The sequence below is a fragment of the Salmo trutta genome, chromosome 29 (assembly GCF_901001165.1).
Source record: "Salmo trutta chromosome 29, fSalTru1.1, whole genome shotgun sequence".
In the NCBI taxonomy this organism is placed as follows: Eukaryota; Metazoa; Chordata; class Actinopteri; order Salmoniformes; family Salmonidae; genus Salmo; species Salmo trutta.
In genome coordinates this window covers 42,322,193-42,334,492 of record NC_042985.1, presented here as the reverse complement: position 1 = coordinate 42,334,492, position 12,300 = coordinate 42,322,193, and the positions used below count along the sequence as shown (strand labels likewise).

General features: G+C 42.0%; 2 protein-coding genes across 2 annotated transcripts in view; both read right to left on the bottom strand.

Moving 5' to 3' along the window:
* Positions 1 to 6,718, bottom strand: part of LOC115167633 (rho guanine nucleotide exchange factor 28) — an 85,388-nt gene extending 78,670 nt beyond the window's left edge. The window contains exon 1 of the mRNA XM_029722233.1: positions 6,091 to 6,718. Within this exon, the coding sequence (XP_029578093.1) occupies positions 6,091 to 6,175 (85 nt within the window). The 5' untranslated portion in view covers positions 6,176 to 6,718. The remainder of the gene's footprint in view (positions 1 to 6,090) is intronic.
* A 266-nt stretch (positions 6,719 to 6,984) lies between these two features.
* Positions 6,985 to 12,300, bottom strand: part of LOC115167634 (rho guanine nucleotide exchange factor 28-like) — a 41,344-nt gene continuing 36,028 nt past the window's right edge. The window contains exons 8-10 of the mRNA XM_029722234.1: positions 10,471 to 10,517; positions 9,878 to 9,947; positions 6,985 to 7,464 (exon numbers count right to left, since the gene is read on the bottom strand). Coding sequence (XP_029578094.1) covers positions 7,385 to 7,464; positions 9,878 to 9,947; positions 10,471 to 10,517 — 197 coding nt within the window. The 3' untranslated portion in view covers positions 6,985 to 7,384. The remainder of the gene's footprint in view (positions 7,465 to 9,877; positions 9,948 to 10,470; positions 10,518 to 12,300) is intronic.

The window sequence follows — 12,300 nt, the reverse complement described above, 5'->3', positions numbered from 1 at the left end:
CCAGTTGAGGGCATCAGCCCAGCTAGAGCTCCAACAGCCAACAGAGGCAAAGACAAAGACAGCAGTTAGAGCCAGGTTTCTAGAGTTTCCAGTAAAACAGAGCATGCCCTCCAACCAGCTTACAGACCCCCAGGCGAGAGATGGAGATGGAGGAGGGAGGGAGAGAAAGAGAGGGAGGGTGCAGAGCTGTCACAAGGGCCTTTTCCATTTGAGCTCCATTTGTGCTTCATTTGAGAAAATACCGTAATTTCCGGACTATAAGCCGCAACTTTTTTCCCACGCTTTGAACATCGCGGCTTAAACAATGACGCGGCTAATATATGGATTTTTCCCGCTTTCAAAAAAATGTTCTCCAAAAAAACACATTCTGTGATTTGCTCAGTTTTTTGGCGGCATGAAGCTTTCATTAGACCAATGAAATTGCCGAACGGGTTAAGGTCAAACAACTTTTTTTTTTTACTGTTTAGATTAAATAGAGCGCTCTCAAACTTCTGATTACGGTAGTCATTTTGTCACCCTCATCATGGCAAAGACACGGAGAAATGCATATGAGGCAGCTTTCAAGTTGAAGGCGATTGATCTGGCTGTTGGAAAAGGAAATAGAGCTGCTGCACGGGAGCTTGGTCCTAATGAGTTGATGATAAGACGTTGGAAACAGCAGCGTGAGGAATTGACTCAGTGCAAAAAGACAACTAAAGCTTACTGCTCATTTTTTATTTTTTGTTACAAGCTGTGTTTCGTTAAAGCCTGTGTAAAGTTCATTTGTTTCAATATACCGGTAGGCACCTGCGGCTTATAGACTGGTGCGGCTTATTTGTTCAAAATAATACTTTTTTTTAAATTCTGTGGGTGCGGCTTATATTCAGGTGCGCTCAATAGTCCGGAAATTACGGTAACCCCTTGGAAAAACACAAGATTTAAACAATGATCACCTGTGAGGCTTGTTAATCAAGACTGTAATGACCTGATTTGATTGTGAAATCAAATGAGTACACAGTGTCACAATATCAATATCACAATGTCATAGAGTGAATAGTTACACTTGCTCATGACCAGCATACATCATGGAAATTGAATTGGGAGAGTGCCAAATAACAAAATCTCTGCTAAAAGATAGCTATAATCATTTCACTTGAACTATTCTTGAGAATAGGTAAATCGTTCAAACTACCTCTATAAAGTCCAAGCAACTATTATGTGCTATGACACCTGTGCAGTCAAACAATCCAGATCATTACAATGTGTGTGTTTAAGCGTTTTCACATATTTCTCAGTCGGAGAGCTCAAATTCACAAATTATTAAGAAATACACTTTTGCACACCTGATGTTACCTCACAGATGCATGGGAGAGGTGCAAAACAACCTGGAAAACTGAATTTCACACACTTTGTATACACAAAATGAACACTTAAAATGGACATATATCATCATTTATTCAGCCAGTCATGTTTATGCAGATAACATTTTATTAAGAAGAATACACCGTGGGCTGGATTCCATTCACCTAATCTTCATATGAATAACAGAAATAACACTTACAGCATCATCTTACAGTATCATTCTCAATTATGAGACAATAATGTGTGTTATTGCCTATCACATCCAGCAGTGCAACAGGAGTAGAAGAGAGTTCAGCAGTGATCAAACAGACATGGCAGTAACTTGATCTCTCCCAAAGCTGAACTGAGAATATCTTGACGCCAAAATACTGTGATTCTACAAAACTCTTTCCATACTCTACAGATATTGACACGGGCATTTCTAACAGACACCAGCCCATTTTATCCCCTTGAGGCGCCCACACCGGCTTCTCGAGGCCCCCATTATCAGCCAAGTCATGATCATGCTGTGCAAACCCCCCAATTTAGAAAGGACTACCAGCGTACGGGCAGTCCGTTTCTGCAGGGACTGATTTAACCACAGTAGCCCTTATTCTGGTGGAGTTCATCTAGAACAAAACATGGGATTACATAAGCATACATTAAGGATTACTTGTGGACTTTGCAGTTCGGGACTACAATTTTTGAAATACAGCCTAGCTACTATACAAACCTGTGTTAATTAACCATGCCCATGAAATAAATATCATAATCTCACTCATCTTGATTAGAAGAGTGACTAGGCCAAGAGTAATTTGCATTATATTTTGGTCATTTAGCAGACACTCTTACCAAAAGCAATTGACAATCAATCAGTGCATTCAACTATTTGAATCAGAGGACTCAACAATTCTGTGTTGAAATGTTAAGAGAGCAAGTGGGTAAAATTGACTGGTCACCTGTGCTGGATAGTGTAAGGGTAGACAGTGCCCCAGAATACTTTAAATGTAGATTCCTTGATGTCGTGAATGTGATGGCTCCCATTAGACAGGAGCAAAGCAGAGATCTAGCCCTTGGTTTAATCATGAGATTCTAGAATCTATGCAAGCAGGGAATAGGGCCTTTAAGAAGTGTAAGAACACTCAAGAGCAGCCTGATTTTCTCCTGCATTCGGGAAAGTATTCAGACCCCTTCACCTTTTACACATTTTGTTACGTTACCGTCTTATCCTAAAATTGATCAAATCGTTTTTTTCCCCTCATCAATCCACACACAATACCCTATAATGACTAAGCAAAAACTGGTTTTAGAAGTGTTTTCAAATGTATAAAATGAAATAAATGGACATTTTCCATTTATATAAGTATTCAGACCCTTTACTCAGTACTTTGTTGAAGCACCTTTGGCAGCGATTACAGCCTTGAGTCTTCTTGGGTATGATGCTACAAGCTTGGCACACCTGTATTTGGGGAGTATCTCCCATTCTTCTTTGCAGATCCTCTCAAGCTCAGTCAGGTTGGATGGGGAGAGTTGCTGTGCAGCTATTTTCAGGTCTCTCCAAAGATGTTCGATCGGGTTCATGTGCGGGCTTTGGCTGGGCCACTCAAGGAAATTCAGAGACTTATCCCGAAGCCACTCCTACGTTGTCCTGGCTGTGTGCTTAGAGTTGTTGTCCTGTTGGAAGGTGAACCTTCGCCCCAGTCTGAGGTCATGAGCGCTCTGGAGCAGGGTTTCATCAAGGATTTTCTGTACTTTGCTCCGTTCATCTTCCCCTCGATCCTGACTAGTCTCCCAGTCCCTGCCGCTGAAATACTTCCACACAGCATGATGCTGCCACCACCATAATTCACAATAGGTATGGTGCCAGGTTTCCTCCAGACGTGACGCTTGGCATTCAGGCCAAAGACTTCAATCTTGGTTTCATCAAACCAGAGAATCTTGTTTCTCATGGTCTGAGAGTCCTTTAGGTGCCTTTTGGCAAACTCCAAGTGGGCTGGCATGTGACGTTTACTGAGGAGTGTCTTCTGTCTGGCCACTCTACCATAAAGGCCTGATTGGTGTAGTGCTGCAGAGACGGTTGTCCATCTGGAAGGTTCTCCCATCTCCACAGAGGGAGGTTCTCCCATCTTCACCTCCCTGACCAAGGCCCTTTTCCCCTGATTGCTCAGTTTGGTCGGTCGGCCAGCTCCAGGAACAGTGTTGTTAGTTCCAAACTTCTTCCATTTAAGAATGATGGAGGCCACTGTGTTCTTGGGGACCTTCAATGCTGAAGAAATGTTTTGGTACCCTTCCCCAAATCTCTGCCTCGACACAATCCTGTCTTGGAGCTCTACGGACCATTCCTTTGACCTCATGATTTGGTTTTTGCTCTGACATGCACTGTCAACTGTAGGACTTTGAATAAACAGGTTTGTGCCTTTCCAAATCATGTCCAATCAATTGAATTTACCACAGGTGGACTCCAATCAAGTGGTAAAAACATCTCAAGGATGATCAATGGAAACAGGATGCATCTGAGCTCAATTTAGAGTTTCATAGCAAAGGGTCTGAATACTTATGTAAATAAGGTATCTATTTTTTATTTGTAATACATTCTAAAAACCTGTTTTCACTTTGTCAAAATGGGGAATTGTGTGTCGATTGATCAGGATTTTTTTTATTTAATCCATTTTAGAAATCCGTAACTTAACAAATTGTGGAAAAATTGAAGGGGTCTGAATACTTTCCGAATGCACCGTAAACGTCACAGAAATGAAGCACAGAGCAGGATGGATGAAGCTAAGAGAGGTTACTTTGCTGATAAAATCATTGAAAACAAAAATTACACTAAAAAGCTTTGGAAATCATTTATTGAACTAGGCTGTAGTACTACTACGAAAAACAAAGTAAACTAGGGAAGGTTAATGCCAGAAACAAGTTTTTGTCTAGAATGTCCAAGCTGCTTGATATAAGGACTCTATGAGAGTGCGTGCCACTGCTCTCATTCAATGCCATTTTGACTACGCTTCCTGGTTTGGGGGCTTATTTAAGCTTCTGAAGGGGAAACTCCAGGTAGCCCAGAATAAGCTGATCAGGATAGTATTGAAGGTGAGTCCACATACTCACATAGGCAGGAGCTGCTTTCAGAAACTCAACTTGCTGCATGTTGAGGTTAGGGTGTCCCAGATTAGACTGGGTTTGGTTTACAGGAGTATTTATGGTTCTGCACCCAGATATCTAACTGATTACTTTCCCCATGTTAGGGATGCACAAAATCACAGCACCAGATCAGGTGTTGCTAATGTGTGCTTATACAGGTTCAGGAGTAATGCTAGGAAAGGTACTTGTATCCTGGAGCATCAGTGTGGAATGAGTTGCCTCTGCTCATAAAAATGACATCCTCTCAGGGCAGCTTGAAAAAATAAAGTAAAAAAGAGTTTGATGTCTTCTGTGTAACTGCAATGATGAGATAGATGTTCTTCTTCCTTGTTTTTATGTTTTATTATCTTGCTGCCATACTGTGTTCAACCATGTTCGATCTTGCCTCGCCATCTTGTCTCAAGATGACCACAATTGAAATAAATCCCAGACTTTGTTGTGTGTAATCCTCAATGACTTTACTCATGTGCATATATGGCTTTTATGTGTGCTTGTTTTGTTTTTTATGATCGAATTAATAAACTAAACTAAAATAAGGTAGGTAAGAACCAAATATCACAGTCATTGCAAGAAAACATTCCTCAGTAAAGCAGCTGATCAGGGAAATCACTTATAGTAAGAAAATACAAATTGTTCAAATGGGTTGAGTAGCCACAGACAGTGTCAGTCACTGTCAATGAAGTACAACAGTCACGTAGAGGGCAACATTTATGCTCTCCCTGCCAGCATAGGAAGTGCGTGTGATCTGGCCTGAGACGTCTGTCCACAAGATGCAAGCCAATCCATTATCCTAGACAGAATGTTTGACATTCCACTATTAGTTGTCAGCTATCCCAGTTACATCATTAGCAAACACACTCTCACTGCAACTGTATACAGCTAAATATGGGTAATAATAATAAGAAAAACATTGAAACATCACTGCCAAAAAGACTGTGAATATCATTCTTCATTCTGCTGATGTCTTTGTGGAATATAACATTGTGACTATCACTCCAAGCTTTCCTGTAAACCTTGTATGACTTAGGGACATGAAGGATAGGTAAGGAAACAGACTTACTGCACAGCTTCTGCTATATACCAACTAATTACAAACAGAACATAATATCTGGGATATTGACTGGAATGGGTTGTGGGGCAAAAATAAAAAGCATTTGGAGACAGTATCAAGGTAATCAAAACCAAAGCATTGATGGCTGTTATACCTTGTCTATAGACTGCTTACAGTGTAAGGAAACCAATATGTCATTTTGTAATTTGGGTGAACTATCCCTTCAACTCGGTCATACTCTGCAACAAAGTAAGGATGCAGTCACAAATCTTTGGACATTGCTCTCAACATGTCAGTGACCAGATTGTTTTCAAGGAGATGTTCCACTAAGGGAAAACATTGGAAAGGGAAAACACATTCTGAAAAAGATTCCAAATTCAAGCATTTAGTCCAGATGGAAAGTGATCTTCTCACAATCCATTGAACCACATCTAACCATCAATGTAAATTGCAATCAATGGACAGTTAAAGCACAGGAGACTCCAAGGTCTTTCTTGAAAATACATTTAATCCGGACCAACCTGGATGAATAAAGATTTCATAAAAGTAAATGAAAATATGTCAAATAGTCCCAGTGTTACCTTGCTTGTCCATCTTCTTGCGTATCCTCATCTTGGGGAAAGAGGGCCAGGAGTAGTTAAAAGGAGAGTCAGAGTATGAATCCATGACTCTGTGTTTCGTCTATGAGTCTCAGAGCACCCTGCAGCCTAACCAAGGCTTTAACACCAAAACACCTTTGTTTTGGTGTTAAACATTTTACTGAACTTCAATTTTCCTCCAGGTTGGATATTCCTGTTCTTCAGTTCAGGAGTCTTGGTTGGACTGATGTTGTGCTAGTTTACTCCGTCTGAGTCTCAGCAGAGTGCAGACACTCACTTCAGCAGTGAGCCAGCATGTTCCCACATCTCCCCCTCCCCTGTCTCCGACTCCAAACGCCCCTTCTACCCTGTCCCCATCAAAACTCCAAATCATCTAGCATATCGAGACTGCTTTCTTTGTCTCTTTTTTCTCTTGCTTTCTTGCCTTCTCCACCTCCTTTTCTCTTTTTTCTCCCTTCTTCCCCAACTTTCGCTCTATCCTACCCTCTCCCGTCCAGTCTCTCTTTCTCGCCTTCTCCTCCTCCATTTCTCTTTTTTAGCCCTTCTTCCCCAACCCTCACTCTATTCTACCCTCTCCCATCCAGCCTCTTTTTCATTCTCTTCCTCCTTTTCTCTTTTTTCTCCCTTCTTCCCCAACCCTCGCTCTATCCTACCGTCTCCCATCCAGTCGCTCTTTCTCACCTTCTCTTCCTCCTTTTCTTATTTTCCTTTTCTTCCCTAACCCTCACTCTATCTTATCCTATCCCGTCCTGTCTCTCTTTCTCACCTTCTCATCTTTTTCTCTTTTTTCTCCTTCTTCCCCAACATTCGCTCTATCCTACCCTCTCCTGTCCAGTCTCTCTTTCTCACCTTCTAATCCTCCTTCTCTTTTTTTCTCCTTCTTCCCCAACATTCGCTCTATCCTACCCTCTCCTGTCCAGTCTCTCTTTCTCACCTTCTAATCCTCCTTCTCTTTTTTTCTCCTTCTTCCCCAACATTCACTCTATCCTACCCTCTCCTGTCCAGTCTCTCTTTCTCACCTTCTAATCCTCCTTCTCTTTTTTCTCCCTTCTTCCCCAACCTTCGCTCTATCCTACCCTCTCCTGTCCAGTCTCTCTTTATTTCCTTCTTTTATCTTGTTTCTCCCTTCTTCCCCAACCCTAGCTCTAACCTACCCTCTCCCATCCAGTCTCTCTTTCCTTCTTCTCCTCCTTTTCTCTTTTTTCTCCCTTCTTCCCCAACCCTCGCTCTATCCTACCCTCTCTCGTCCAGTCTCTCTTTTTTCCTTTTCCCTCACTCACCCACCACGCTCAGCAGAGAGGGGGAGAGACCAGAACATGAGGGGAGGAGGAACGAGTGACTGAGGGATAAAAATGACTAAAGGAGAAGGAGAGAGAGAGAAACAGAGTAGAGAGGAGTGCCCGCCTCTGGTCCTGACCTGAAGAATCCACAAGGAGGTCAGTTAGAGTCAGACAAGTCAGATAAGAATTAATCTCAGTCCTAGAGTTAACGCTGTGTAGAGAACACAACACACACAGCAACACTACACCCCCCCCCCCCCCCACAAGCCCAGGGCACAACACTACTCACTAAACACACGGCCACACCACTCATATGCACAGAGGAATGTTCTAAATGAGTCCTCAGAGAGAGGCTGGATCCTAAATGACACCATATTCCTGATATAGTGCACTACTTTTGACCAGGGCTAATAGGGTCAAAGTAGACATAACCAGAGTCTTCAGCAGTCTTCAGGAAGGAAGAAAGCTCTTGGAGAGGATAGTGACTGAGAAACACAGGGGTTTCAAGGAAGATTGCCATGTCAGTAAAGTGGAAACAGGCAGCAGCAGCACAAAGAAACCAAGAGAGTCTCAGAGACTCTCACACACACCAAGTTGCCAGTGCAGTATTCTATATCCAAACACAGTTTGTACTCCCCCTGGAGGTCTGATCGAGAGTTAAAACAGAGACACTGTGTGTTCACTCTATTCCACTACAGTTGGCTGCAACAACCCTTCAGACAAAAACCTTAAGAGGAGACGAGGAGAGGAATGAGGGAGCGTCAAAGTCTGGCACTTTAACAACTTGCTTTCTTTCCCGGGGGGGGGGGGATGAAGGGAGGGTGGAGGGAGGATGAAGGGAGGGCAGAGGGAGGAGGGAGGGTGAGGAAAAATCAAGGTGTAGAGGAGGATGAGAGCAAACAAAAGGAGAGAGAGTAGTAGCAAGAGGGGGCAAAGGGATAGGGACAGAGGGTTAGAGAGCGGCATGCGTTAATTGGAGGTAAACAGCAATAAAGAGCCAGCTTATCAAGAGAGGAACAGGAAGACCATTTAAACTACACTCCAGATTCCTCATCCCCTGACTGAAACTTCATCTACTGGAGTAATGTTTGTCTATTAGCTACCAAATTAAGTGTAGTCAGAGCACCATATTTCAGGGATACATATTGCTTTTTGGATACTTGTCATACTCCACAAACTTGTTATAAAAATACTGGAGGTCATTTGTAATGCTTGAGAGCCTGACAAATGTCATGTTTGGTATTTGTGATGAGGAAATCAACTTGATTGCATGTGTGTGTCCACTTTATTCCACTACAGTTGTGTGTGTGATAGTGTATGTGTGGTAACCAATACAAAGAACAGAGAGACTAGTAAATCTGTTAACACATACATAAAATGTACACACACACACAGACCCATTGACACACAAACATGCACACACATTTTAGTCACTAAAATGGCTTAACCATACAGGGTGAAAACAACACCGACCGCGGGATATTACAATTAAAGCTGCCAGTGGCAAGTGTTAAACCCCGAGCCCTGAGCATGCAGCCACAACATTCTTACCCAGAAACATGTGTGATTCCTAAATGTCACCCTATTCCCTGCATAGGGTGACATTTTGTCCAGGGCTGATAATGCACTATGTAGGAAATAAGGGGCCATTTAGGATGCAGCTCACACCAGCCAATCATTAACCCGCAGGATGTTCACCAGCCAATCATTAACTCGCAGGATGTTCACACCGTCTCCAACCAAAGGTCAGCCAAACCCAGTACCACTAGACCCTGATCTAAGGTGAGTTTTGTGTTTTCTCTTCAAATGGTAAAGGTAAGCATCTGGGGAATGGTAAGCTGATCCCATATCTGTGCTAATGCAGAGCGAAAGGACTCCGGGAAATGTGTGGAAGGGCCCAGTGGAGGCCAGCAAGCAGAAACATGATCCTACATTCAGTGGAGAGATTATGGCTAGGGGAGACAAGGAAAGGAAAGAGGGAGAGAGACTAGAAGAGAGAGAGCGAGAGAGAGAAGTGGTGAGAGAGTACGCGAAAGAGAGGTAGAGAGAAGTGTGTGGTTTTCTGAAGTACAGTACAGTAATGGTGCCCTTGTGGAGTCTGCTAGCTTAAATATTCCTTTTCCGTTCGCCAATTAGATCCTGCAGATGAGGTCTCCTCACTTGAGCAGCGTCAATGTCTGACACTTCAACTCTCTCTCTCTTTTCCTTCTAGGTTCAGTTACAAACATAATAATCTATGGTAGGAAGGAAGCTATAGGCCACATTCACTGTGAAATTCATTTTGTGTGAATTATTTCATGATACACCTGGCCCTGTATTCATAAAGCGTCTCAGAGTAAGATCTAGGATCAGTTTGGCCTTTTAGATTATAATGAATACATTTACATGGGCAGAGAGGACCTGATCCTAGATCAGCACTCCTACTCTGAGAGGCTTTATGAACAAGGGCCCTGAAACACTGTGATCTGATGAGACATAAAAAGCCTTACCATAGTATGTCAGTGATTCTTGTTCTTGTTCTTCTTCTTTTAGACAAAACATGAGGTGCTCCTCCAAGTCCTGAATGGAGACACAAAGAGGCTTTTCACAATGCTACACACACTGAGAAAAATGGGAGTGAGAAGAAAGTTTGTGCATGGTACCTGGACTCTCTGTGTGTGTGTGTGCTGTGCACGCGCCCATGTCTGTGTGTGCGTGTGTGTGTGCGCCCACGTGTGTGTTTGTGTGCGTGTGTGTATGTGTAGTCAATTTCCTACCACCTGCATCACATAAACCTATCCTGAAGGATGTAGCACACTATGAGCAGGAACACACACACACGCACACACACACCTCTCATAAAAGCCACTTTTCACCAGTTTGATGCCAACTCGAACATCCTAACGATACTTCAGAATTTAACAATGTAGAATATTGAATCAGAACACAAATCCCCAATGTTTTGTTTTAGCCAACCTTCTACCATTTAGCCGGTTGAATTCACTTTCATATACAGTATGTAACATTGAGTAAGGTAAAGACATTGGGGTCATAATATAGGTAATATTCAAAGAATAAAAGGTATTTCTTAGTCACTACTCACATTGTCTACTGTAGCGGTACTGCCTGCAGTGATGACAGGATACAAACCTCGACAAAGAAATGGTCAAATAAGCATGATGATAATAAGGTCATACAGATATCATAAAATTTCAAACAGCCATTCAAAACAAGTCCAGTAGTTGTTCAAAGACTGCTCTATGACATACAGGTAACTGACAAAATAAAGGAAACACCAACATAGTGTCTTAATAAAGTGTTGGGTCACCAGAACAGATTCAATGCACCTTGGCATAGATTATACAAGTGTCTGGATCTCTATTGGAGGGATCCAACACCATTCATTTGGTGTTTTGACACTAAGCACAAATGCCAGTTCAACATCTAGTTTTGATTTACATTTTGTTGAGTTGTCAACTAAAGTGATTTCAAAAAATAAATAATCAAAACATTTCAACATGTCATTGTATTTAGGTTAAAAGTTGGGTGAAAAAAATACGAAATGCCCTTAAGTTGATTACTTTTTGCAAATCCAATTACTTTTGGGTTGAAATGACGTGGCAACGACGTTGGGTTGTTGATGGTGGTGGAAAACGTTGTCTCAGGCGCCGCTACAGAATCTCCTATAAGTGTTCAATTAGGTTGAGATCTGGTGACTGACACACACACACACACTTTAAACCCCCTATTCTCCTTTGAGACACCTCTTTCAAAGTCACTGAGACATCTTCTTCTAGCCATGGTATTTGTATTTATTATGGATCCCAATTAGCTAGGCAGCAGCTACTCTTCCTGGGGTCCAGCAAAATGAAGGCAGTTATAACATTTAAAAAACATTACAATACATTCACAACAGATTAAGTGTGTGCCCTCAGGCCACAACTCTACTACCATATATCTACAACACAAAATCCATGTGTATAGTGCATATGTTATCTTGTGTGTGTATGCATATGTCTATGCCTTCGTTTGTGTCTATTCACAGTCCCCGCTGTTCCATTTTTATCTGTTTTTTTAAATCATATTTTATTGCTTGCATGAGTTACTTGATGTGGAATAAGGTTCCATGTAGTCATGGCTCTATGAATGTATACATTTAATTTCATGCATGTTTTTTTTTTTGTACTGGCCCCCCGTGGGAATCGAACCCACAATCCTGGCATTGTACACATCATGCTGGCATTGCAAACACAATGCTCTACCAACTGAGCCACAGGGAATCATGCATATTATTAATGTTAGCTCTCTGTGTACATCCAAGGGCCAGCCGTGCTGCCCTGTTCTGAGCCAATTGCAATTTTCCTAAGTCCCTCTTTGTGGCACCAGACCAAATGACTGAACATTAGTCTAGGTGCGACAAAACTAGGGCCTGTAGGACTTGCCTTGTTGATAGTGCTGTTAAGAAGGCAGAGCAGAGCTTTATTATGGAGAGACTTCGCCCCATCTTAGGGAAAGGGAAAGGGGGATACCTAGTCAGTTGTACAACTGAATGCCTTCAACTGAAATGTGTCTTCCGCATTTAACCCAACCCCTCTGAATCTTAGCTACTGTTGTATCAATATGTTTTGACCGTGACAGTTTACAATCCAGGGTTACTCCAAACAGTTTAGTCACCTCAACTTTCTCAATTTCCAGATTATTCATTACAAGATTTCGGTGAGGTTTAGAGTTAAGTGAATGATTCGTCCCAAATACAATGCTTTTAGGTTTTGAAATATTTAGGTTACTTTATTCCTTGCCACCCATTCTGAATATAACTGCAGCTCTTTGTTAAGTGTTTCAGTCATTTCAGTCGCTGTAGTAGCTGACATGTATAGTGTTGATTAATCTGCATACATAGACACACTGGCTTTACTCAAAGAAAAGATTGAAA